At 53.6% G+C, this 24,059-nt stretch overlaps 12 protein-coding genes across 12 annotated transcripts; 4 read left to right on the forward strand and 8 right to left on the reverse strand.

Annotated features, from left to right (window-relative positions):
• Positions 1–3: 3 nt before the first annotated feature.
• RRP15 (pre-60S ribosomal particles component) lies at positions 4–1,002 on the reverse strand (the record flags this gene model as incomplete). Its single annotated transcript, XM_062909679.1, has 1 exon — positions 4–1,002. The coding sequence occupies one exon, from the start codon at positions 1,000–1,002 to the stop codon at positions 4–6; it is 999 nt and encodes a 332-aa protein (XP_062768488.1).
• A 443-nt stretch (positions 1,003–1,445) lies between these two features.
• On the forward strand, positions 1,446–1,724 carry QC763_0036430 (uncharacterized protein; the record flags this gene model as incomplete). The annotated part of the gene is made up of 2 exons (XM_062905568.1): positions 1,446–1,453; positions 1,553–1,724. The coding sequence occupies 2 exons, from the start codon at positions 1,446–1,448 to the stop codon at positions 1,722–1,724; spliced, it is 180 nt and encodes a 59-aa protein (XP_062768489.1).
• A 27-nt stretch (positions 1,725–1,751) lies between these two features.
• QC763_206320 (uncharacterized protein) lies at positions 1,752–3,606 on the forward strand (the record flags this gene model as incomplete). The annotated part of the gene is made up of 2 exons (XM_062909680.1): positions 1,752–2,268; positions 2,329–3,606. 2 exons carry the CDS (start codon positions 1,752–1,754, stop codon positions 3,426–3,428), a joined length of 1,617 nt encoding a protein of 538 aa, XP_062768490.1. The 3' UTR covers positions 3,429–3,606.
• A 96-nt stretch (positions 3,607–3,702) lies between these two features.
• Positions 3,703–4,562, reverse strand: CTR3_1 (Copper Transporter integral membrane protein that functions in high affinity copper transport; the record flags this gene model as incomplete). The annotated part of the gene is made up of 3 exons (XM_062909681.1): positions 3,703–3,884; positions 3,947–4,039; positions 4,096–4,562. 3 exons carry the CDS (start codon positions 4,560–4,562, stop codon positions 3,830–3,832), a joined length of 615 nt encoding a protein of 204 aa, XP_062768491.1. The 3' UTR covers positions 3,703–3,829.
• Positions 4,563–5,270: 708 nt separating this feature from the next.
• QC763_206340 (uncharacterized protein) lies at positions 5,271–7,227 on the reverse strand (the record flags this gene model as incomplete). The annotated part of the gene is made up of 4 exons (XM_062909682.1): positions 5,271–5,513; positions 5,577–6,518; positions 6,574–6,825; positions 6,886–7,227. The coding sequence occupies 4 exons, from the start codon at positions 7,225–7,227 to the stop codon at positions 5,271–5,273; spliced, it is 1,779 nt and encodes a 592-aa protein (XP_062768492.1).
• A 2,673-nt stretch (positions 7,228–9,900) lies between these two features.
• QC763_206360 (uncharacterized protein) lies at positions 9,901–12,631 on the reverse strand (the record flags this gene model as incomplete). Its single annotated transcript, XM_062909683.1, has 2 exons — positions 11,915–12,631; positions 9,901–11,859 (listed from the first exon to the last, which is right to left on the reverse strand). Exons 1-2 carry the CDS (start codon positions 12,350–12,352, stop codon positions 9,901–9,903), a joined length of 2,397 nt encoding a protein of 798 aa, XP_062768493.1. The 5' UTR covers positions 12,353–12,631.
• Positions 12,632–12,851: 220 nt separating this feature from the next.
• QC763_206370 (uncharacterized protein) lies at positions 12,852–15,574 on the reverse strand. The gene is made up of 3 exons (XM_062909684.1): positions 14,680–15,574; positions 13,480–14,623; positions 12,852–13,427 (listed from the first exon to the last, which is right to left on the reverse strand). Exons 1-3 carry the CDS (start codon positions 14,968–14,970, stop codon positions 13,114–13,116), a joined length of 1,749 nt encoding a protein of 582 aa, XP_062768494.1. The 5' UTR covers positions 14,971–15,574; the 3' UTR covers positions 12,852–13,113.
• Positions 15,575–16,153: 579 nt separating this feature from the next.
• On the reverse strand, positions 16,154–17,020 carry QC763_206380 (uncharacterized protein; the record flags this gene model as incomplete). Its single annotated transcript, XM_062909685.1, has 1 exon — positions 16,154–17,020. The coding sequence occupies one exon, from the start codon at positions 17,018–17,020 to the stop codon at positions 16,154–16,156; it is 867 nt and encodes a 288-aa protein (XP_062768495.1).
• Positions 17,021–17,958: 938 nt separating this feature from the next.
• Positions 17,959–18,906, reverse strand: QC763_206390 (uncharacterized protein; the record flags this gene model as incomplete). The annotated part of the gene is made up of 1 exon (XM_062909686.1): positions 17,959–18,906. The coding sequence occupies one exon, from the start codon at positions 18,904–18,906 to the stop codon at positions 17,959–17,961; it is 948 nt and encodes a 315-aa protein (XP_062768496.1).
• Positions 18,907–19,022: 116 nt separating this feature from the next.
• QC763_206400 (uncharacterized protein) lies at positions 19,023–20,190 on the forward strand. Its single transcript, XM_062909687.1, has 2 exons — positions 19,023–19,286; positions 19,346–20,190. Exons 1-2 carry the CDS (start codon positions 19,274–19,276, stop codon positions 19,918–19,920), a joined length of 588 nt encoding a protein of 195 aa, XP_062768497.1. The 5' UTR covers positions 19,023–19,273; the 3' UTR covers positions 19,921–20,190.
• Positions 20,191–20,345: 155 nt separating this feature from the next.
• QC763_206410 (uncharacterized protein) lies at positions 20,346–21,491 on the forward strand (the record flags this gene model as incomplete). Its single annotated transcript, XM_062909688.1, has 1 exon — positions 20,346–21,491. One exon carries the CDS (start codon positions 20,346–20,348, stop codon positions 21,489–21,491), a length of 1,146 nt encoding a protein of 381 aa, XP_062768498.1.
• Positions 21,430–23,982, reverse strand: POL12 (DNA-directed DNA polymerase alpha subunit pol12). Its single transcript, XM_062909689.1, has 3 exons — positions 23,245–23,982; positions 21,861–23,190; positions 21,430–21,796 (listed from the first exon to the last, which is right to left on the reverse strand). Exons 1-3 carry the CDS (start codon positions 23,715–23,717, stop codon positions 21,623–21,625), a joined length of 1,977 nt encoding a protein of 658 aa, XP_062768499.1. The 5' UTR covers positions 23,718–23,982; the 3' UTR covers positions 21,430–21,622.
• Positions 23,983–24,059: the final 77 nt, after the last annotated feature.

Genomic DNA, 24,059 nt, shown 5'->3' on the forward strand with positions numbered 1-24,059 from the left:
ACTCTATGCCTCCTCCAAGCCACCCTTCTTCAACCCTCCACCCCCATTCGCAATGAGGTCCAGGAAGCCTTTCCTGCTCATCTCGGTAATCTTCTCCTCCTTCCTCTTAACACCCACCATACCCTCCTTTCTGACCACCCTTTCCGCCTCCGAAGCCTTGACCTGAGCTGCGCGCACGGCATTGAAAAGTTTGACCACACCACGTTGCGCAACCTTTCTCAACCTCCTCTCCGTCGCCAAAAGCTGGCCAGTTGTCTCAGCACCATCCTCAAGTTCCTCCTCAATCTCGCCCGTTTGCAGGTTCAGTGTGCGCTTGGTGCTAGGTACCAACACATCTCTCACGCGGCCCTTCTCCATCGCCAACCGCTTCTGCTCGCGCAATCTCTTGCGTGCTTTGGCCTCGAGCGCAGTGTCCACCAGCTGCTTCGCATTCTCCGCCGCTACCGCGCTGCGCGCTACAATTGGATCGGCGCGCTTGGAGGTAGGGAGTTTACTGGATAGCATCTTGGAGATGGACGTCGCGAAGGCTTCTGGGTCGTTGCGCTTCGACTTCATGCGGTTCACGCCTGTGCCAAGCCCATCGTCGCTGCCGCTGTGGGCGTCGTCGTCCTCGTTTGAAGATCCGTCATCGCCATCGCCATCCTCGTCGCCGGAGGAGTTATCTGAAGCTGGCGCATCTTTGGCGACAAATTTCTTCTGTTTTGTCTCTGATTTTGGTTGTTGGGATTTGGACTTGGAATTTGGCGCCGAATCGCTGTCGGACTGGGAATCTGAGTCTTCGGCTTCGGTGGAGGCGCCGTCGTCGGCCTCGAGGTTGTCTAGATCCTCTTCGTCCGAATCGAGCAGGTTGGAGGGAATGGCACCGCCTTCGTCATTCTCGGAGTCTTCTTCCTCGGAGCTGCTGTGGTATGCGGCGACTTGTCTCTGCTTCTTGGTTGGTCTTTGTGCCTTGCCCTTGGGGCCGTCGCTGAAGGAGCGCTTCTTTAATGATGATCCTGCCATGGTGTGGGGTGCTGTTGCAAGTCAATTGCTGCAAAGACTTGTGATGGGTCTGGAGTTGATGCGGATGATTGACAGTCAGTCCAGCGCACTCGTTGTTCGAGCGAGTTCCCCAGAAATTTTTGGCGGTGAATAGCGGCAGGAATGTGCCCCGCTGGTGAAGAGTGGAGCTGATGCCCCCAAGCTTCTTGCTCCACTCGAGCTTTCAAGCTTCATTTTGTGGCGCTCGGGGTGGGCATGTGAAGCTTCGTCTGGCATCTAGGAAAACTCAATCTACATGACTACCAACTGTATAGATGTTTATTTTAGATCTTCTCACCTCTTCTAACTGGAGCAGTATTATTATCTCAGGAATTGCCAGTTTCTTCCATTGTACACTGGTCTCACAGCATGGCATTCACCTTGGTCAAGTAAATGACTTCTCACGCAACAACAGGCCCACCGAAATGCCATTGTGTGTGTCGTAACCCGCGGCCCGGTCGCCGGTATCTCAACTAGGTTTCTGATCCTTCCTGGAGGTGATGTTTTGCCGTGCTAACCAGTTGCCTGCTAGATATGGGTTCACTAAGACCAAAACAACCCTGCGCCAAGGTGGTAAGCCTGACTCTTTGAGGAACTATTGGCTTAGTTTACGGATACATCCAGTCAAGCGCGTTTACAATGGCAGTTCAAATACTCCTCCACATCCCGTGTCTCATCACAACAGCCTTATGCTCAATCTATGAGCGCGCAATCTTCTGATACCAGTCAGAATGGAAACTCTTGCGCCCACCACAACGGGTGTCCTTACCCTCAACCCATCCTGTCTCGCGACGACCAACCTATGGGTGGATGAACTTTGCACACGTCCCGCTTATGGTGATGGACGATGCACTCGTTACAATCTAGGCATAGGCGAGGGTTGCTCCATGAGGGCTGCTGGCGCCACTGGCCATGATGAAAGAATTGCTTTCAGTGACTGCCCGGTTGGCATGACCCCAGCCTGGTCGTTCACTGGAACAGAGTTGCAAGATGTTTCCCTCGCCACCAGCTACTGCTGCCCGACCGGTTTTGACTTTTCTGTCTCAACCACCTCATGGCCAGGCTCAGGGACCTTGCGAGCTACTTGCATTGCCGAGTCGATTGAGCGGCTTTCGGGTCAAACGCTCACTCTGAACCAGAATACATATCGGGTAGAGACGTCTGGGAGATCCACCATCACCATTCGTGCCACGACCACGACCGCGGCATACGACTATGACCAAGACAAGATATTTGCCCAAGCAGCAAGTGAGTGTTGAGCTTGTGCTGATGCTCCCTCTTACATCCGTTATACTGACCCTTTGCTAGCCATCTGGAAATACATCTACCCCGGTGCTGAGACGACATCAACATGCTATGGCATTGCTTGCAACCCAAGCAACCCCCTCCCACAACCCCCTGAGAAAACACCCCCTCCCTCCACCTTCACCTACACACCCCCTCCCCCCTTCCCAGCAACCCAATTCACCCCCGACCCGTCCTGCCTCGCCGAGTCCAACTTCTGGCAAGTCTCAACCTACTGCTGGATGTCCTGGCCCAACCCCTCCCCCGACTGGCTCCGCTGCACCCACACCGGCTTCGGCGAACCAAACACCTACCTCCACCCAGAATGCTTCCCCTCCGCCACCGTAGCCCCCCAATCCGCCGAGAACCCCGACATCCAAACCTGGTACTCGGAGTGCCCGGTCGGCTACTCCGTCGCAAAAACCTTCACCTCGGGCCGCTTCGACCTCCCAACCTTCGTCTTCAGCGAGCCCTCACCCACCAAAACCTACGACGTAACCGCCACGGGCCTAGCCTGCTGCCCCTCGGGTAAATACCACTTCGAGTACCGCCGCATCGAAACCTCCATCACCTCTCACAACGGGAGGCGCGAGACCGTCTCCCTCTACATCATGCCCTCCTGCATCGCCACCCGCGTCTCGGCTCTCTCGGGGAAGGGGATAGCAATGAAGGAGTGGTACAACACAGCCGTCTACGACAAGAAGCGAGACTTGGGGGAGCGGCAGGCCAACCACGACGCAGAAGCTACCATCACCGATGCGTGGAACATGGATAATACCTTGTATGCACAGGCGATTCATCTCGGCTACACCGTCTTTCGCGATCAGTACACGTGCTACACCAACTGCGACGAGTATTTTTACAATTCCTTCAGGGATGTCGTGCCAAATACGTACAAGACTTGGAGCCCGCCAACGACGACGACTACTTCGACGAGTACTTCTAATGGTTCGTCGTCTACTGGAGACGGTGGCGGTGATAATGGTGATGGTGAGGGAGGGAATGGGGAGGAGGTGGTGTCTACCAGCTCGACAGCTGGTGCTGCTGAGCAAGTGGGACGGTCGGGGAGTATTATCATTACTTTGGTGACTGTGGTGACGGTAGTTATGGGGTTGGGTGCTTGAAGATGTGTGTATGGGAGTGTGATATGGGATATGATGATACCCAGTGTGTATATGATGGATGATGTAATTACGATGGAGGTTATGTTGATGTGGGCTTATTTTGAGCCTTTACAGTTCCAAGAAACATCTTGTACGGCAACAGTGGGCATCGAAAAGAATTCAGTCCCGTTCTTCACAATTCATGGTTTAATGTGTTAATATCACAGCAAGGGCATTGCCCATTCATGTCATGGCTACAGCATTACACACACGTCATGGACAGGCAGAAAAAGTAGCTATCCCAACTGATATTCATTAACTCCTGCTCCCTCAAACCCTGCTCTACAGCGCATTACCAATTACCTAGGAGAGAATCGCCCATGCCCAACACTCGACAGTCTTTTCTTACTTCGACCTCGCCATCACCCACAACAAACAGTCACATCCTCCAACTCGCCACACCGCTTACTGTCATGTCTGTCTCGTCAACACACACGTCAGCTTCATCTTACTTGCCTTCTTTTTCCAGAAACACTTACTTCCCCACCCTCGTCCAGTGAAACAACAAATACCCCAAAAACACCCCAAAGAAAATCGAGAACAGCACAAACCCATTATAGTACATCCCCATCCTATAATCTCGTCAGCACATCCCTTCAACCCCCTCCCCACCCTGAAAAGTACTCACAGCATCAACAAATAAGCCACCACAAAGTTAACCAAATGCAACAACGCCCTCAAAAACTGCTCACAAAACCCCGGCCTATAACCCTCGCACCCTTCCTTTCTCTCGTGTTCACCCCCAGTATGATGACTCTCCTCCTTCTGCCGCCGCGGCCTGCTCGCACACTGCCCGTCCACTTGTCCTATCCCCTCCCCATGTGCCGCATTCAGATTAACCGCACTTGCCACCCTCGACTGCTCCGCCGTCAGAGGCCTCAGAGACGACGAGGGCGTCATCCTCCTTCCTACAGGATGGGGAGGGACAGGTTCTGTATCTATCAAGATTATCTCACCGGGATGGCCGTGATGTTGGTGATGGGGGCATTTGTGGGCGTGGTGACGGAGGAGGTGGCGGTCGTATTCCCGAGTCAGGCGCCGGAGACCTTCTAGCAAAAGGGCGAGGAGGAGGACGGCGATGCAGGCTGCTGCCATGTGGCCAACGCTTCTGACTTGCTACGTCTCTGAGAGGAAGCAGGAGTCTATGGTGTTCCAGTTCCAGGTCATCTATTGCATAGGGGGTTAGCAAGGGGGAGGGAAATGGGAAGGGGAAGGGGAAGGGAAAGGGGAGGGCAATACTTTGATGAGACATGCTGGCTTTGTGACGGCGTCTTCGACGATGATGATGTCGATGGGGATGGGGACTGTGGTGGGGGCGGGGTTAGACATGCTGGACTGTGGATGGGGTTTGGTTGGCGGTGGTGTGATGCTGGGCGTGAGGTTGTTATGTTGACGGGAGTAAGTGCTTGTCGGAAGCAGATAGACGATGATTTTGGAGTCCTGGAGGTGGCTGGGCGGGGGTATACTGATGCTGGATGGTGATAATGGAAGACACGGGTTGTGAGGTAAACTTCTCATTAAATCTTGGACAATGGGAGCAATGCGTCCGCAGTCAAGGCAATTCTTACCCTGAATCAACTCGCTTCAAGAGTGCCTTCCTGCCCGAATTGATGGAAGAACCACCAACCTGCCTGGTCCGGTTCGCCGGACACAAGCCTCCGAGAAATGATGAAAAGGGCAGGCACGCTGCAGAGAAGATGTAATGGATGGGGCATCACTGGTCAACCTCCTCTATCAAGGCCAGAAACACAAAGAGAGTATTACGCATAAATGGTATCACAATATCCAAACCCCACCTCCCACTCACTGATTCCCAACCACATACCTCGCCGTAGCAATCCTCATCCTCTTCCCCGCCCACAATATCGGCACAATCAACAACGAAAATACCCCCATAATCACCGTAAAACCTCCAAACGGAACCAAATACCCATCCCTCTCAATCCACTGAATGACAAACAGCAACCAAATGAATGGCACCATTCCTCTCAAGATACAGATCATGGCAAAGCAGTCACTGGCGAGCTGGTTGTACGCGTCAATGAGCTGGAAATGACCAGTTAACTTCAATCTCACTGATATCATGGAAGGTGTGTGGGGGTCACTCACATAACTGAACCACAAACTCGGCACCTGCGTCAACGCAAAAGCCACCATCCCGTACGCCACCTGAAGCCCAATCCACTGGTACTCCCCCGGATACTGCGCGCAGAACCCAAACACCAACAGCCCACCCGTCCCCAACGCCAGAGCAGGCAACATAATCGGCAGTCTCGTCTCCGGCTCGGCATAACCGTGGTCTTGCTTCTTCGCAAAAGCCTTCAACCGGCGGTCTGCTAGGAGGGCAGTGGTGATAGCGCCAAAGACTATACCAATCAACGCGCCTATGAACAAAAGCCCCGTATCCGCGCCCCAGTCATATGGTGGAAGAATGAGCAACTGAGGTCCGATGGTGGAGATGACGGCCACAGCACCGACCAAGCCACCATACTGCAGCATGGCAATCCACGTGGCTGGCAGCCGGAGGGTATACCACGGCTTCATAAACTGGTACTTGATTCTACCTCTGTACATCCCAAACTTGAGCGAATCAGAAAAGGTATAAGGGTGGTAGGAGAAGTTCCCCGGGCCCGTTGCTCTCGACGACCTGACCTGCTTTGACAATCTAGTGGGTGTCATGGCAGTGGAGCTGCTGAGGTCCCCAGAAGATGACGGCTGATACCATGTATACGTCGGGTCTAACTCCCCGGTATACCGAAACCTCGACGGCAGCGTCATCCTCATCGATGGCAAAGTAACCAGACTGAGGTACGGCGCAGGTGTCCGGGGCCAGTACCTCGATGGTCGGGGAAGATTCCTCTGGATTGGCAAGCAGTGGGCTCCACGTTCGTAGATCGTTTCCGGGACGAACAAGACCGAACACAAGAACGTGATGCCCGCCAGAACAGCGCTGACCCAAAAGACTTGGAACCAACCCAGCCTGACAGCGATGTAGCCGCCTGATATACCGCCCACGACGGAGCCGCTTGCTAGGGCTGCTGTGTAGAACGCCTGAGCAGCCGCGTCAGCGAGAGTTCGATGTTGGAGAAGAAAGAGAGAAACGTACCATCCACCTCCCCCTCTCATGCACAAAATACATCTCCCCCACCACCGCCGGTACCACCGTCTCGGACGCACTACTCCCAAATCCCTGAAAGCATCTCACAACCAAGATGCCAACAAAGTTGGAGGTTGTCGCCCCGACAGCCGTGGAGATGAACAGAATGAGCGCCGAAATAAGGACAATGGCCCTCCTCCCAAAGATATTCGCCACCGGCACGAGAAATACATTTCCAAACCCCAACAGGAGAATATTGTACTATCTTTTCTGTCAGCTCGATCATTACCCTTCACCCTTTTTATGAGGGAAAGAGCTTACCGCAACAAACTGCATCAACTCCTCAATCTTCCTCTGATCCTCGGGAAACTCCAGATTCCACACCGGCAACGCAGGCGCGATGCAAGCCGAGATGAAATTGCTCACAAAGGCGTACAGAGAGACGGTGCTGATGCACGCCAGCTTCCTCCACGGGGCCCAGTTCAGGGGGTCTGCCGGGTCTGGGGTTGGGAGGGGGTACTTTGAGAAACGATCCGTTGTTGTCACGCCTCCCTCTGGAATGACGACCGTGGCCGTGGGCTCGATCAGCCGTACCGTTCCCGGGGGTGTGGCGGCCTTGACGGCTTCTCTGCTGAGGGAGAAGGCATATTTCCAGCCGGGCATCCTATCTTAACCTGTGTGGTGGGGATGAAAAGGTGGCAAATGATGAGATGGTAAGAAAGGGGGAGGAGGGGGGAAAGGGGGAAACGAGCGACGAGGGGGCAACGGCTTTCGACGAGCAGAGAGCATTTTTTTGGGCGATAACATGGTTAGGGAAGGGCAAAGTCTTATGCGAGGTGTGTGGTGTTTAGTTGGTTCCCGAGGACCCGAAATAAAGATGAAACCCCCGTCCGAGAATATGCTGGGAGGGTTGGGCTGATGGAGAGAAGCAGGGACGCGAAGACGCTTGTGCAAGGCCCGGGCCATGGTGGAAGTTTATCCATGTTCCTGGGGGCGACAGTGCTGACGAGGACGCTAGAATTTGGGATGGGAGCTGTGTACTGAATCACCAGGTCACTAGTAACGAGGCGAATAAAACTGGTTCTTTTTTTCAAAGGGTGAGATGTGCTGGGATGTTTTTGAAAACATATATCAAAAGAGTTCCGACCCTGAGAGAACGACAGATTACCAGAAGTGTCTTTTCCTTCCCATTGTAGACAAAGATATAACTATCCCAACGTCTATCCACCAACACAGGTGTTTCACAACCTACAATCTTCCGTCGAGTGACCGTAGTCATTGCACGAAGACACCACGTCTCCTCCGTCGAGTGAGCAAATGCACAGCGTTCGCCCCTGCGACACCCAACAGCCGTGCATCTCTTTGTTTTCCACAACCTAAAGTCCTTGGTCGGATTATCCCGAAAGCGAGCCATTTCCTTGCTTGTATGCTTATAACCACATTCACCCCTATCTCCGCAATGCTGGCCTTTGGGACACCCTTGAGTCCCACGCTGAGCACGTCCGTGAGCTCTCCCTGGCCGAGATCGAGACTTCACCTGCTCCCAGCCCTCCTCATCATCGGGATCTCCGCCCCCCCAGCCTCGGCCTCGTGGACTTCTGCTTTTTCGTCTCCGGCTTCGGGCGGGCCATTTCCAAGATCAACACTGTTTTCCAGGGAGCTTTGCGCGTCGTGCTTCGTGCTGAGAGGGGAGCTGGAGGCTCGGTTGTCATTTTCCAGCGGTAAAAGCATGTTGCTCGTCTCGACAATCCCCGACACATCCTTGTTGAACCTACTGGCATAGACGGGCCATGACACGATGGTGGTCTTCTCGCCGAAGAGTTCCCGTGCTTTTACGATGATGGCCTCGATGTTCTTCACCGTGGGGAACTCGACGAATATTTCTGATCCATTCTTTGAACGCGTGGTGTAGAACAAACGTCCCAACTCGAGGAGGACCTTCGCCACGTAAGAGTCGTTCCATGTTTCCTCAGCGAGATCCTCTGGCTCCAAATTCACAATCGTGTAGGCGGGAACGACCCTGGTGTTTCGGGTGGAGCGGAAGTTGGTGAACGACACTTGGTTGAATATGTTGTCCAAGAACTTGACCGATAGTCGGCCATTGGTATTTCTTTCCCTCAAGTATTCGCTGGACCATCCCGGAGTTCCACTCGGATGCCACATCCCAACACCTTTCTGATCGCGGGGAGCATATCGCGATCTCCCGTGATAACGATAAAGACTGTTCTTTTTTTCCGCTCTTCGACAGCTTGATCAAATTTCGCCACGGCCCTAAGATCAATAGCCTCCTCGGTCATATCTGCCGACATGGAGTTGTCCACCTCCTTCTCCCTCCCATTGGCGCCGCGATCGTATATCTTGGTTTTGAAGCTGCACTTCTTGTCTTGGTCCCATACCAAATCATTAGGCGGTGGCCGAGAGCCGTAGATGTAAGATTGGCGCTGAATTCGGCCATCGCAGAGTGTGTTGACTAACCTTCCTATATTGATCCGGAGACGTGGGTCCTGATCACCGTCTGTGAGCTTGGGCATATGTGAATTGCCCGAGGCGGCGAACTTCTGAGCCTCGATTCACACGTTGGAATCGTCCACAAATAGCAAACATTCGTCATTATCGGCATCCATTGTCGCCGGTGGTGTGACTCGCGCAGATTAAGGGTAAGGCAGAGCGTAACGAACAACCTATTGCGAGAGTATGACGAGGTGAGTTCAGATATATATATATATATACCAGCGACAAAATCTGGGCTTTTCCTACTGTTGTGCACTGTCCTTTGCTGTTGTGTGTGCCTATCCTTTAAATCCCATCAACCCGGTGAAAAATGCAGGTTGCTTGATAATATTTCTAGCCCAGCCGATTGAGCCAATATTTCCAGGATCGAAACGTTTGCAACCGCTGTGGCAACAGTTCCCCGCCATCCATAGCCTATCATCGCCAATCTGCCTCGCCATTTTTGGTGACCTGCAGGCCTGTTTGTGTTGACCTACCTGATATGCGCTGCGACGTGGACCAGTGACACTATGGTGGCCTAGAAGACTGCAGCTGCAACAGGGTGCGTATTCGCACTGGATTGTCGCCTGTTGATCACCCCGTCATCCCCGGCTTGTACGTATAGCTTCTTGATTTCGTTCTTGTCGGCCTTCCGAGGGTCCTAGGTTTTTTGCAAGAAGCCCACATCCTTTCCTCGCTCGAGCTGCTTGGCTTCTCGATCAATACGCCCGACGGTTGCTCAGTTTCCTCTGACCTTTCAGCAATCACGAGCCCTCGCCGGTGAGGAAGTGTTGCATTTTTCCTTGGACTTCGGCGCAGCTGCAATGAGAGTTCCCAATGATATTCTCATTGCGTCTCCCAGTCACAGTACCCAGTCGGCGGATCCCTGATATACCCCGGCCCCAATCCAGCTCCCGTATTGTCCCTACTCCTCATCAAAGAGTCAAAGAAGGCCATGTCAACCCCTTGAAAAGCCCAGTCGTCCACTCCTGCCGTGAGAGCAGGGTAAAGATACGAGTCGTGTTCAGGCTGCAAGTGGCCGGAACCATGTTGGGCTGGGAGTGAAGATAAGTCAGGACCTCCAACAAAAAGATCCTGAGAACTTTGTTGACTTTGCACCATGTTGCCGTACAATTGTTGCTCCTGGTTAGGTGTCTGAGAGGGTTGCCGCTCGAACGCTGACTGCGGCATCAACGCCGCAGACGACGGAGCGTCAGGTCCAGTTACCGCGGTGGCGGAACCAGCGGCGTCAGATGTGACCGCCTCCTTGGAAATGACTTCATCGGTAGCCACAATCTTGACCACCCCATAGTACGGAATAAACACACGGAGGACGTTTTGACGGCTCGGCGTGGTGACGGACTCGGAGCTAGACCGGTGAACGGCCTGGGTGTCGTACTTTCGCCGCCCGTTGGCCGCGTCAGCCTCGATGGCCATGAGCCTGCGTATCAGACCGGCGCTCTTCTCGCTTAGCGCATCCGCATTGACTTTGTTGAACGCGTCCATGTTCTCGAGATACCCCTCCACCAAGCCTAAATCTCCAAGTCTTTGGTGGGCGAGAATGCTGTGATCTGGGGGTTGGCAATGACCTTGCAGGTGTGCCAAAAGGAGCGTCATGGCAGCCATGAGGGCGTAGAAGTCCACAGCGCGGCAGCAGAAGGCGACGTTATCTTGGGCCCGGAAGAGGACAAAGCGGGTGAGTAGCTCTCTCGAGGCGGTGACGCAGACATCGCGGCTGTAAGAAGAGTTGCTCGGGTCGAGAGACTGCTTACTGGATCGCAGCAACATGTATGGAAGATGAAGCTGGTTCAAAAGGTTGTAGTGGAATACTTGCCTCATCAGTTGCCACATTCTCCCGAGCATCTCCCTCACGTCATTGCCGGCACCAATGAGACTGGGCGGCAACCACCATCTTCCCGGCAGTTCCCCTGCCATCTTCTGCAACTCCAGATCAAGGGCTTTGGTGGATGCATACTCGTGGAAGCTTGGATCAGATTCATTCCGCTCCAGGATCCGAGCTGCGACACCCATCTGAAGACGTTCGAGTTTATTGACGGGGGCGTCGTCACCCGGCAGGTGGACACGTGAAGCCACTGCTGCTTCCATTGCGCCTTGCGGAAGGCCAAGCATGAGGGACACAACAGCATCTGCACATACAAGACGATGAAAGAGGTGTTGGGGAGCCACTGGCATCGAAGCGTCGAGAATTCTCAGAGGCCGGTGCTGGTAGCTTCGATGAATACCCATCAACTGGCCGACCGTTATAGCGCGGCGGAAGGCCAGCCAGGCTCGGCGTAGGTTCCCGCAGTTCATCTGGAATAAGCCCTCTAGCAGGATACAATGCAACGACTCAATGGAGCTAAGCATTTCATCGTTGGTGGTAACGAGCCTGATTGCCGTGTCCGCTAGCCTCCGCATGATGGTCCGTGGAGTTTCGCAGTCAGGCGGGAGATCTGTGTATGCATTCCTGTGGGTGTACTGTAGAGACAGGCAAAGAACAAGCATGTGTCGAGCTACCAGGACCGGATGGAGATCTCGGGGCGGAATTCCAAACACGACTTTTGGGTCACTGTTTCCGCCGAGGCCTGACGCAGGGTCGGCACTGGTCAATGCCAAGGCAAACAAGCTAGCTTTGTTTCCGCCGAGCCCGTAGATAGTGTCAAGGTCCTGTCGAGATGGGTATGCCGAATGCAGTGCTTCGGAGAGTCGGCCGTGCTTGCCATCGTCAGGTCGTAGCTTGGCGAGACACTCGGCAGGATTTGGGCGTTGAACACCGAGACTTTCATCTTCGAGATCCAGCCCTTCCTGTAGAAGGGTATCAATAGCTTGTCATGCCAGTCAGTTGCATGATGCATCATACCTGAGGAGCATCAAGAATACCAAACTGGTGGCTTGATTCCGAGCCAGTTGATCCATCATCTTTGACTACCACAGAAGCCTTTGCGGGTTTCAACAGTGCCTGCACAGCGGATGGATCACCTCCAATCTTCTTGACCAACTGCTCAATCAACGTCTCAACCCGAATGATTCGGTCTCCCATCTGACGTGTTCGATCCGCTGGGGTTGAAAGTTCCTCAGGAAGATCCTGGCTTCTGCAGTCGGTGCCCCTACGATGACATCCGATGCAGATAGCATCACCCGGAGCAGCAAAGGTGCATCGGATCTTTCTCCGCTTGCATTCCCAGCAGCTGTGTGTCCCTTTCCGAATTCTGCGGGCCTGCAGTTTGAGTGCTTTCTGTGTGTATATGGTCTGTGGCATCAGGGTGCCGACAGGTGAGCGAGCCGTTTCGGTTTCCATCTTCTCGCACTTTCGAGCTGAGAGCTCTATGGGTGTTGTAATGGGATGTGGTTGTGCTAGAAGGAGGTGCAGGAACCGTGGTGGTCGGCGTTCTCAAGTGTGCAAGTGCAAGAAGACCGCAACGGCGGAGGTGTAAAAGAGCAGTTTGTGATTTTCTTCCGCCGTGTCGGCGGTCGAAAACGGCGGTGTCTTCAGCATTCGTAATCAACCCCCTGGGTGGTTGGCATCCTACTGGTCGGTCAGCAACGACAGCATAAGCAGATGTGCGGCACAGCGGGCAGGAGCCTTCGGTGCTCTGGATCGGTTTATTCCCGTAGATGAGGTTTCGCGACATCAGGATTTGGTTATCTAGAGTTTTATTCGAAGACTGTCGTCATAGGAGTTATCCTTCGAGATAGAATTCTTTGCCCAGATATTTGGCCTTGAGAGCTGTTGCCGTGGCAACGCTTGACCCCTGAATCCCTTGAGATTCCCATATAAAAACAAATCATCCTTCTTCTCTTTGTTGTTTGAATTCATTGATTGTTCTATCATTTTGCTAAGAGCGTCGTATCATGATCACCAATTATTTGCCAAAGCACACACATGAAACCCCCTTTTCGAATCGTAAAGCCCACCCATTATCCACCCTGATTAAAGCACCTTTCTAAAACCCCGTGTCCGATAGCCCAATTAATCCAAAGTAAAACGCCAGCCCGCCTGTTCTGGCATATTTGAAAATCAACAATCAAAATCGTAAATAAGGAAAATCGTCCTCACCCCTATGCCACCGCCCCAGCAGCCCTCAAGGTCTCTGGGTTTAGTCTTTTCCAGCTGAAGAAAAAACTCAAAACAAAGGAAAGTCCAACGGCTCCAATGGCAATCGCTAATGCTGTTTTGATTCCGGCCATGTAGGCGATCAAAATCCCCGGTACTTGCTCCGCGGGGAAAACGGTCCTGATCGCGGTGGCGCCTGTGCCCAAGACTGCAAGTGCGTTGACATCAGGCGCTGAGATGGCCAGTTCCTTCATGAGTTCGTTGACAAAGGCGGATTGACCAGCCGAGACCCAGAAGGCACCACCAACTGTTTGGAAGACTGCACCAAAAGTGTTAGCGTGAGAAACAGAGACAAAAAGGGGTATATTCACAAAGAACGATAGCAGTGACACTGCTCAAATCGTCAATCTCGGCCGTCGCCTGGCTGACGATGATGGGAATTTGGAACGCACTCCCCCACGCAATACCTCCCAGGATTTGATATCCAATCCACATGCCCGCCGATGACCTAATGTCAAGTGTGTACAACAGACCAGCCGCCACGGTAGCCAGCGCTGCCCCTACCACCGCTAAAGGTGTAGCATACCCCGTCGCCGAAACCGCCCCTCCTCCCACGATCGTCGCTACTGTGACCGACAGAATCAGCGGCAGGTTTTTCACCCCTGATTCCGTCGGTGTAGCATTGCCGATACTTTGGAAGTAAATCGGCAGGTAATAAATGATGATGAAATAACTCCCGGCAAACAGTAACGAAAACATGCTGCAAACCCACACCTGCCTCTGCACGAATAGCCTTGGTACGATCATGGACCTCTCCCCATTATACCACTCCCAGACACCAAACGCGATGGAAATCATGACGAATCCAACCAACAGTCCAACGACCTTCCGGTGATGCCATGCAAGTGTCTGCCCGCCATATTGCAGCGCAAGAATGTATGTGATGACACCGGCCATGATGAGTGCCGTGCCAACGGGGTCCAACTGCAAAAGCTTCTCCTTGAGAGTCGCCTCCGCCGGCTTGCATCCCGCTGGGGTCCGGAACAAGAGGATGATAATCAGCGCCGACAGTCCGCCAATGGGCAAGTTGATGAAGAAGCACCATCTCCACGTCACCCTATCCGCAAATGCGCCTCCAATCAGCGGTCCAACAACGGCAGCAACACCATAGGCCGTGCCAATAATGCCGGTGAAGACTGGTCGCTTTTTCGGCTCGGCGGAAAAGGCGATGAGGGTGTATGCTCCGGAGCCGATACCAGCCGCTCCCACCCCGGCAACAGCACGGCCAATGATTAGAGTAGGTGAATTGGGTGCCACGCCACAGATCAATGACCCAAGCTCAAAGATGAAGATGGAGATGAGGTAAGAGATCTTGAGCGGAAAATACTTGAACACCTTGCCCCACGAGGATTGGAACCCGCCGACAGTCATGAAGAAAGCTGCGCCGTACCAGGCTACGTCTTCGAGGCCGTTGAACTCGTCGGTGATCTTTGGAATGGCGGTTGCTACTATTGTCTGTTTGACGAGTTAGCATCACTGACAAAGGCACAGTGTGTGGATCGAAAACTGACCATGTCGAGAGAAACGAGAAAGACGCTGAGAACCAAGGCGATGATGATACAAGCAAACGTCCATCCTGTTGGATACTCTGTTGGCGGCACATGTAATGACTTCCCTCGGCTCCTGTATTTCTCTGACAGACGTCCCAGGTTGGTGGATGAGTTTGGTGTGGAACCACTGCTGAGGTAAGCGTGATAGCGATTTCTTGGAGTAGCTGGAGTTTCGAGATCGAAGAGGGATGATGCCGAGTTTTGCGATGCCAGGGGCCCATGTGCGTGTGTGTAGGCACTATAAGGTGCCATGGTGGTGTTTGAACGAGCGACAGACAGCCAAAATGAGGGGAGGATTTCTAAAAGACTGGACAATTCACCACAGGTGGCTAGGAGAGAGCGAAAGACAAGGCAATGTGACAAGACTTGGCGAGGAGCAAGTGATGCCGATTACCGAGTGGTAAGACGAAAGGGCCTGGGAATCCTTTATGTTCATGATGTCCTAGATGGGAATCCACACTGCACGTACATGCAAGACACCGATTCCGCGGCAGCGATTCTCCGGGAAGGCGTTCTCGGCGGCAACATCTCAGAGATTACCTCGTCCACTGTGACTACAGTGCCGCGCGAAGAGAGGATGGTTCCCAGGTGCAGAAACGCGCACCACATCTGCCGAGAGGTGCATTTTCGATGCGCATACCAGCAGCTACCTGCTTCATCTGTACTTGGAAGATTCCGCAGCCGATGACGAGATGTATTCGGGTCGGGTTTCATCAGGGACTCAACCCTGGTGCAGGAGTAGGCGCCGGACATTAAATCGGGGTGCGGTTTGTCTGCAGAACACCGCTATTTTAGTGCGAGTATAAGCCAGACACCACAAGAAAGTGCAGAGCATCTCACCTTGCAACTGGTGATGCGCTGCAGCGTTGCCGAGGCCACACATACTTTCTTGAAAATATTTGTGGCAACATTAGAAGGTGGATGCATTTGCCTGGAAGATAGAGACCTGCACCTTCCCTTTCCTATTCATAGACATGCATGCACCTTCCATCTCTGCAACCCAGCTACTTGTACTAATTACTCAGCTCATGTGATCAATGAGGACCCCCCTCATGCAACTTTTCTTTCATCAGTTTCCTTCATGTTCAAGTGTTCCTATTTTCATTCATCTTATCCAGCATCTCATCATCAACCCGAATATCGGCATTCACACCGCTGCAGTCAACTCCTTACCAAATCGGTCTTCATGTTCATCTCAAGATGTCAACCGATAATTAATCACACGTCTTCTTCTGAAGAGAACCCACATGAGCGTGTTGAAATCTGAGGTGGAAATCAAACACAATAAATTCAATCTAACCAAATTACGTACACCCTTCGATCACTCTATTCCATCCCAGCTTTGTGTTCTTCCACTCATCAAGTCTCTTTCCACCCGAATAAGTTCATTGACCAAGCTCTTATCAGAAACCATCCACCCCCCACCACCCACACCTCACTCATAGATCACATTAGCCACAATGGCGAACTCAGTCCTGATCGGCCGACTCGGCTCCCCAACAACAGCAGTCGCCTGTCCAACAACAGCAGTCGGCTCCCCAACAACGGCAGTCGCCTGTTCGACTTTTACAACATTGTCACCGTTCACGGCCGTGTTCTGTCTCGCCCGAATAGCAGTGATAAACCCATCAGCTACCTGGAAAACAGGCACCTCGGTCACAACCGGCGCCGAAACTGGAGTATCCGGAATCTGGGTACCAATTACCACAGAGGGGACATTCGGAATGGCGGTATCGATCGGTGCCGGAGGAGCGTCGGGAATAGCGGTACTGATTGGTGCCGGAGGAGCATCGAAGATAGCGGTAGGAACTGGTGCCGGAGGAGCATCGAGGATAGCGGTGCTAATTGGCACTGGGGGCGCTTCGGGAATGGTAATGGCGGTATCAACAGGCTGAGGCGCCTCGTCGACGGGAAAGGCGGTGCTCTCAGCCTGGCGACGTTCAACTTGGCGCTGTTGGAGGCCGTCGATAATGTCGATGAGGTCTCCCAACTCATATGTTTGTCTTTTGGCAGGGCTGGAACCGAATCTCCCACGAGACACATCATTCGGACCGGGGATTGTACCACCACCTACACGGTAGGTCCTAGTGTCCAAGGGCGAGACATCCCTCTTCGCAGGGCTAGCGCCGAATCTACCGCGAGAGACGCCGTCCTGGCTTGGAATACCGTTGCCACCACGGTAGGCTCTCTCAGAAAGCTGAGTGGAAGCCAGGCCAGGCTCTGCCGGCAGGGCTCGTGCCTGGGCAGCGTGGACGTCAAGCGCGGCGAGGAGGAGGATGCAGTTGGAGATGGTGAGCTTCATGTTTTCGGAGGGATGAAAGATCAAGTGGAAGTAGATCAGACAATGGATAGCAGGTAATAAGGATTGGAATCTCAGGCCGGCCTGAAGTAGTGAAGTTTTGTGTAGAGTGTTTGATTGCTCGGATGAAGATGCTGTTCAGTTTGATGTTGACACTTCACTTGTTGGAACACAGCCTTATATACATTTTCAAATACAATGATCACTCGAAATCTTTTTTACATGACAATAGGCAACAGTTCCGGAATTCAACCTTCCCGATAGTTACTTTTTCTGTCTTGGGAGTCAAAACTGGCCAGACGGGGAAATCAACGGCAAACATTTGACACGATTCATCATGCAGTTGACAGGAGAATTCAAGGCCTATGGTAAAAGTCTCAAGTCATCTATGTTTGCCTCCTAGGTGCATAATGCACTAGTTGTGGTCGTCTAGATCTGAATGTAAATCCCGGCAGTAGTAGGCCACATAGAGGGGTCAGTCTTGACTTAGCATCGCCTCACTACTACGTTTTCCTTCAATTATGACCAAATGTTTGTACATCAAGAAGAAATTTACCGACGGGGAGTTCTAATGGTCTGATGTAGATCGACCCATGTCGGCTCGTGAATATCGAACTTTAATGAAACCGGGGAGTGGTAAATATCGGCCATGTTCGCGGCCCAGTTGCCTATCCCCTATAATTATTGTTAAGTCATTTGATCCAAGGCAAGTAATATTCTTTGTTTCGAGTTGCAAAGTGAAGTTATTGTGTAAATTCCCAATCTTTTGGACTTTCTGCTACACTGACAATATCAACAATGAGGACTGAATCCTGTCCCATCCCCAACGCCACGCTGCTAACATGACCGACAACACCTACTTTTTTTCTACCCATTCCCCCACCATTCCACAAACAACTTGCCCTCCTAGAAAACTTCTTATCTTTCTTTACGCCAAAAGCCTACTCCTTCTTCGGCCTCTTACTATCCCCACCCTCCAGCCCATTCACCTCCCCCTCCCCAGCCCCATCCTCATCCATCCTATGAACCGTCCCCGCCCCACCACCCAACATCGACTCACTCAACACCCACCCCCCACCCTCCCCCCCAGCATTATCATCCCCCTCCCCCCCACCAATCCAGTTCCCCTCCTCATCAAAAAACTCGTGCACATTCTCCGCCGTAATCCACCCCGAACTCCCCGGCATAGCAGCCGGCAACCCCCCATCCCTCGCACCGGCAAAAACCCCGCTAAACCCCTCCACCGCCTCCCCCTCGAAAATAATCCGCGCCCCATCTTCATCCTCTTCCTCATCCTCATCCCCTTCCCCCTTGGGGTCAGGGTTAAGGTTAGAACAGTCGGAAATAGCCTCAAACAACCTCTCTGTCTCCGTCTTTGGCCTCCTCCCCCCAACCGTCACTTCTTCCTCCCGTTTCTGGGAAGCGGGAATAAGCGTCAGCTCGACCGCATCCCACTCATCATCCCCCGACCCGCCCTCTGCGAGCTCAAGCTGGAGGTAGACGCTGCTGAACTCGCCTATTTTCTGCACGGCGTGGATGCTGATTTGGTGGTAGGGGATTGTCAGTCCGACTTCTGCCTGTGGGGAGAAGAGGACGAGGTTTTGGGATGTGACGAAGACGTCGAGTGCTTGTTCGTAGGTTGTTGGGAGGGATTCGGGGGAGAGGGCGAGGGATTCGGGGGGGGTTGGTCGGGTGGTGAGGTCGAGGGGGAAGAAGGGGAGTTTGCCGAGTTGGGTGGGGGAGGTGAGCCAGGCTTTGGTGGAGGGGGAGTGGTGGTGGAGGATGGGTTTGGTTGGCGAGAAGAAGGAGGTTGGGGTGTGGGATTGGTGGTCTGGGAGAGGGGTGTAGTCGGATAGGGAGGGGGGGGAGCGGATGGTGGTGAGGGACATTTTGGCGGTTGTCGTCGTGGTATTGGTGAGGGTGGTTTTGGTGTTGTTTGGTTTGCGCTGGTCAAAGTCGCGAATGTTGACTTTGGGGAACGCTCGCTGGCAAGGTGGGGAGCTAGCTGGTTTAAGCTGCTGGAGCTGTCAAATTTTGGCGGGGTCAAGCTTGCGTTATCGATAACCTTATTGAGACGTCCCTCTTTCGTCATGCGGCTTGTGTGGCCAGGAGGGTTCTCGCGTGGCCAACAGAAACTTTGGAGCAAACGCGTGGCACTTCGTACAAGAATCGTGTCAATTGATCACCTCGAGTTTTTTTTAAACAGAAAACAGAAATTGCCATCAAATTATCAAATAAACGCGGCGAATCATCACCATGCACGACAACCGTACGTCGTCCTCCGTCCTCAACTCTACGGAAACGCGCTGACTAACACCACCATCCAAGGCTCCCACCCCTTCCTCCAACAAGTCCCCCTCACCGTCTCCCCCTTTGTCAACCTCCCTACGGCAACCACGCTCCCATACACATACAAGCCCATGCCTTCCGCCCTCCCCCCATCAGCCTCGGGCATCACATCAGACTCGGCCGCTGGGGGCCCAGAACCGAAATATGTCGTCTCACCGTCTGGGCACGCGGCCCATCCAAACGATATTATCGCCTCTTGTCGAGCACTACGAGATCACATTGCCAAACTCACGGCTGATGCCGAGGCGGAGATCAAAGCGATAGATGAGAGGATAAAGGCTGCTGAGCTGGCTGAGAAGAGGAGGCTAGCACCTGGTTGGCTGGATAGTGATGTAAGGGTTCTTCAGCCCGAGAGAAAGAGTGTTGCGCCTGATGGGTCTGGTATAGAGGGCTTTGGGCAGTTGAGTCTCGGGGAAGGTGGTCATGGGGAGGGAAATACTAGTCAACAGCAGCGAGGGCATGGGCCGGGAGGGGCGAGTGAGATGGCGGTGCCGGATGAGGGGGAGGAGCTGGATAGGGCTTTTGGGAAGCTTGGAATGGGGGGCCCGAAGTGATGTTGGCTAGTTATGATACATGATATTGCTTGGATACGCAGCGTGATGATGCGAGGGAGGGTTCAAGGCTCTACCCTAACCCTGGCAGCGGTGGTGGAGCTACCCCAGAAAGTCCACAGCTTGGCATTGCTGCCTCTGTTGGATAGATCAGATACCCAAAAGTTGCTTTAAAATATTCTCAGCATCAATTTTCTCTAAATATGCGCATCCACCCTCCTGTCCGTCATATCAAGAATTGATCAGCCCAAATTTCTGACGTCCGATATACCCGATCCGGTTAGCGCCATCAATTTACGTTCTGCTCCACTTCTCCAAAACCCGCCGCAGTCAAGTCGCAAAGTCGCGTCTCCCAAAGCTTGCCAAATTCTCGACCTTTTGCGACAACACCACCACCACCATCACAACCACCAATAAAACAACCAAAAATGGGCCTCCCGCCCCGGCGCTCCCCTTCCCCCTCCGAGTCCGGCTCCGAATCCGGCTCCGGGTCAGAATCCTCCAGCAGCAGCGAAGACTCGGTCCCACGCAGACCCCTAATGGCCCGCCCAAAATTCATCCCAAAATCCCAACGCAACAAGACGCCCGCCCAGCTCGCCCGAGAGCAAGAATCGACTCTGGCCGCCGCCGAGGAAGCCGCGCGCAAAGCCGCCGCTGACGCGTTGGTAGAAGAACAAATCGCCAAGGACCTCCTGGCTCGGAAATCAGGAAAAAAAGCCTGGGACGACGACGACGATGAAGAGAATAAACTCGAGGTGGACGACACTGACGATCTTGATCCCGAGGCGGAGTATGCTGCTTGGAAGCTGAGGGAGTTGAAAAGACTGAAACGGGAGAGGGAGGCGATTGAGGCAAAGGAGAGGGAGCTGGCTGAGGTGGAGAGGAGGAGGGGGTTGACTGAAGAGGAGAGGAAAAAGGAGGATGAGGAGCACTTGCGGAAACAGAAAGAGGAAAGGGAGGGGAAGGGGAAGGTGGGGTTTATGCAAAAGTATTTCCATAAGGGGGCGTTTTATAACGATCAGGGGGCTGAGGCGGGGTTGGTGGGGAGGGATGTGATGGGGGCGAGGTTTGCGGATGAGGTTAGGAATCGGGAGTTGTTGCCTAAGGCTTTGCAGATGAGGGATATGACTAAGGTCGGGAAGAAGGGGGCGACGAAGTATAGGGATATGAGGAGTGAGGATACGGGGTCTTGGGGGGGGATTAGTGGGGGGGGGAGGGGGGGACCTGGGAGGTTGGATGATAGGGGGTTGGATGAGAGGTTTCAGAGTGATGGTCGAGGGGGGTGGAGGGAGAGGGAGGGAGGGGGGGAGGGGCCGAGGGGGTCGAATGCTGTTCCGTTGGGGGAGAGGAGGGAGAGGGTGAGGGATGAGGACAGGTACAGAGATCGGGACAGGGATAGGAGGAGGAATGATGATGATGATGATCGGGAGAGGCATCGGAGGCGGGATGACAGTCGTGATCAGAGGCGGTCGAGGTCACGGTCACGATCTCCGAGACGGAAACGCTCGCCTTCACAGGAACGGGGGAGGGATCGGTATGATAGTGACAAGCGGAGGAAGATAGATGGCCGGTAGAAGCATCGCTTAAGTTGTTTATAGGAAGCAGTACATAATATGACAAACAAGGCCAGATCTTTTCACATGTTCAGGGCATTTTTGAGGGCCAACATTACTCTTGTTCAACTGCTCTCTAACCCAAGCCCTCCTCAAATCCTCGTAATCTCCACCCTCGCCCTTTCAAAGATCTTGTGCGCCAACATCCCTCCCATCTGCTCTTGCTTCGCCAGATCAGGAGGGTAAACCGTCATCTTTGCATACGTCCCCGCTCCTCTCCTCTTGGAAAGATACCCCGGGTTGATAACCAGCACACTCTCAACAACCTATTCATCATCTGTCAGCACACTCCACCTTGTCAAAAAGTTCAGGGCTTACAACATAACATACCTTTGCAAAAGGCGGCAAACTACTCGGCACCACCAACACATCCGGCCTCACATTCACCATCTCCCCCAACTTCAAATACCCCACATCCAACACCGCCCCGGGCCCAACCCCATCCCCCCTCCCCGTCTTGGGCAGCTTCTTCCTATCCGTCGGCGGGAATAGCGGGAAGTAATGTCTCTGCTCAACCAGATACCTGCACGCCCGTTCCAACAACCTCGGCTCCTGCGGTCTCCCCCCAATCAACTCCTCGTGTCTGAGCTCAAAGAGGACATCCTGGCTGCTAATACCAAGGACAATCTCGTTCATGCTCAGCGTCATGGGGTTGCCTATTACCTTTGCCACTTTTGGCAAACCGAGTTCTTTGCGGGGGAAGGCGTCTTGAGGCCAGGACACGTGTTTATCTAGTACGTCACGCACCGAAGGGATGAGGAGGATGGTGATGCTCGGGTTGGCGGAAGCGAGGCGGTTGAGGGAGGGGGAGATAAGGTATTTGAACACGGTGGACATTGTTGCTGTGTCGGGGTCGATGGACGAGAGGTATTCTTCTGGGAGGTCAAAGTCTCCTGACGCAATGAGAGGGTGTTCCATGTCGATGAAGGGGCCGGTAAGAACGAGCGCGTCGACGTAGATGTCGGCTGCTTCGTTGCAGAGGGCTTTGAGGGGTTCGAAATCGAGGTTGTCGTCTGCTGTGTACGGGCCAGAGGCGAAGATTACGTTCAGAGGGGTGGGGTCGGAGTCGGAGTCCATTGCGTCTGGGCCGCCGCGGAGACGCTGGATATGAGCGCCAAGGGAGTCGGGGGTGGAGGCGGCGTTGGGGAGGAGGGGGAGATCGAGGATTTGGTGGACGGTGAATTCGTGTCCGTTGCTGTTTACGCCTTTCAGAGCGACGATTTGGCCGGGGAAGAATTGGTATCCTCTGAGCCTGGAGACGTTGAGAGGGACGCGGAGACCGCCACCCATTCGGCGCGAGGTTTCGAGGAGTAGGGAAGCGGCGTTGAGTTTGCCTTCTGAGGAGTCGGAGGCGATCCGGCCAACGGCAACGATCTCGGACGTGCTTTGGCTGGCGGCGCTGCCAAAGGCGGACTCTTCGAGCTTGTGGTGTTGCATAACGAGGGAAACAAAGTCGTCTATCCGGTCGTCGAGGATTTCGGAGGACTCGGATACCTTCAGGGCAAGGGGTTTGTAGGCCAATTTCTTCTGGTCAGAGGCTGCGGTGAGCTTGATTCGGGATTCGCTGAAGGGGGCGATAGGGGGTTCAGGCGCTGGGAGCTGGTCGTTGAGGATCTCGACTGTCTCGCCGGCATTGGCTCGGTCGTTGAAGGATGATGGTCTATCACAGTCAGCTCCTGCGTAGTCCCGCACACATGTTGGAATTGAAGCTCACGGAATAACACCCGTAGCGTCGAGCTGGTCGGCCAACCTGACTGGCGAACTGGCTGGCTCAACCTTGACACGGCTGACTGCTGGCGTCCTCTTTGGGACAACCTTGGAGGCCCTTCCAGGGCCTGGTGTGGTGAGGCTATCCAACATTCCAAAAACATCGCCGCCGCTGACTCTGGGGGCCCGTGGTGTTGATGAGATGCCCTTCTCGGTCTTGATCTTTACATGCGACCGACTGTTTCTTTCGAGGGTGTCATGCAAGTCTTGCTTGAAGTGTCGCAGTGTCTCGAGAGCTGTTTGTGCTGCGTCTATGTCCATCTTGATGCAATATGACTCCCATTTGAAGAACAGGTCCTCGACTGACAGCTGATGGAGGCGCATAATGGACCGCAGTTCGGCGACGACATCGGCTTCGAGCTCCTTGTTCCCTGAACCGAACTGCTCGTTCAGCTCTGCGACTATTTCTGTTTCCGACATGTTGTAATCTTTTCGACAGTTCCAATTCCGTGGATTCGATTTGTTATAATTTGGTGTCGGCGCTGTGCTGGCGACGTTGCTTGCTTTTGCTTACCTCGACCGAGGGCAGTTACTTGATCAATAATTATTTGGTTGGAGATGTCAAAGTGGGACGCGTTCGACGCGTCCAGGACCACTTAACGCGCTGAGGGGCATTCTAGGCCGCCTTAACTGGGCAGATTGAACAGGGGTTGCGCTGATCTCGGCGCTGAAAATTGCGACCCGCTGTTGGGTGCTCCCGAGCCAATGGCAGCGTTCAAATGGTGCCCGAGATGCAATTGAGACTGTTGGAACTGGGGTCTT

The sequence above is a fragment of the Podospora pseudopauciseta genome (assembly GCF_035222475.1).
Source record: "Podospora pseudopauciseta strain CBS 411.78 chromosome 2 map unlocalized CBS411.78m_2, whole genome shotgun sequence".
In the NCBI taxonomy this organism is placed as follows: domain Eukaryota; kingdom Fungi; phylum Ascomycota; class Sordariomycetes; order Sordariales; family Podosporaceae; genus Podospora; species Podospora pseudopauciseta.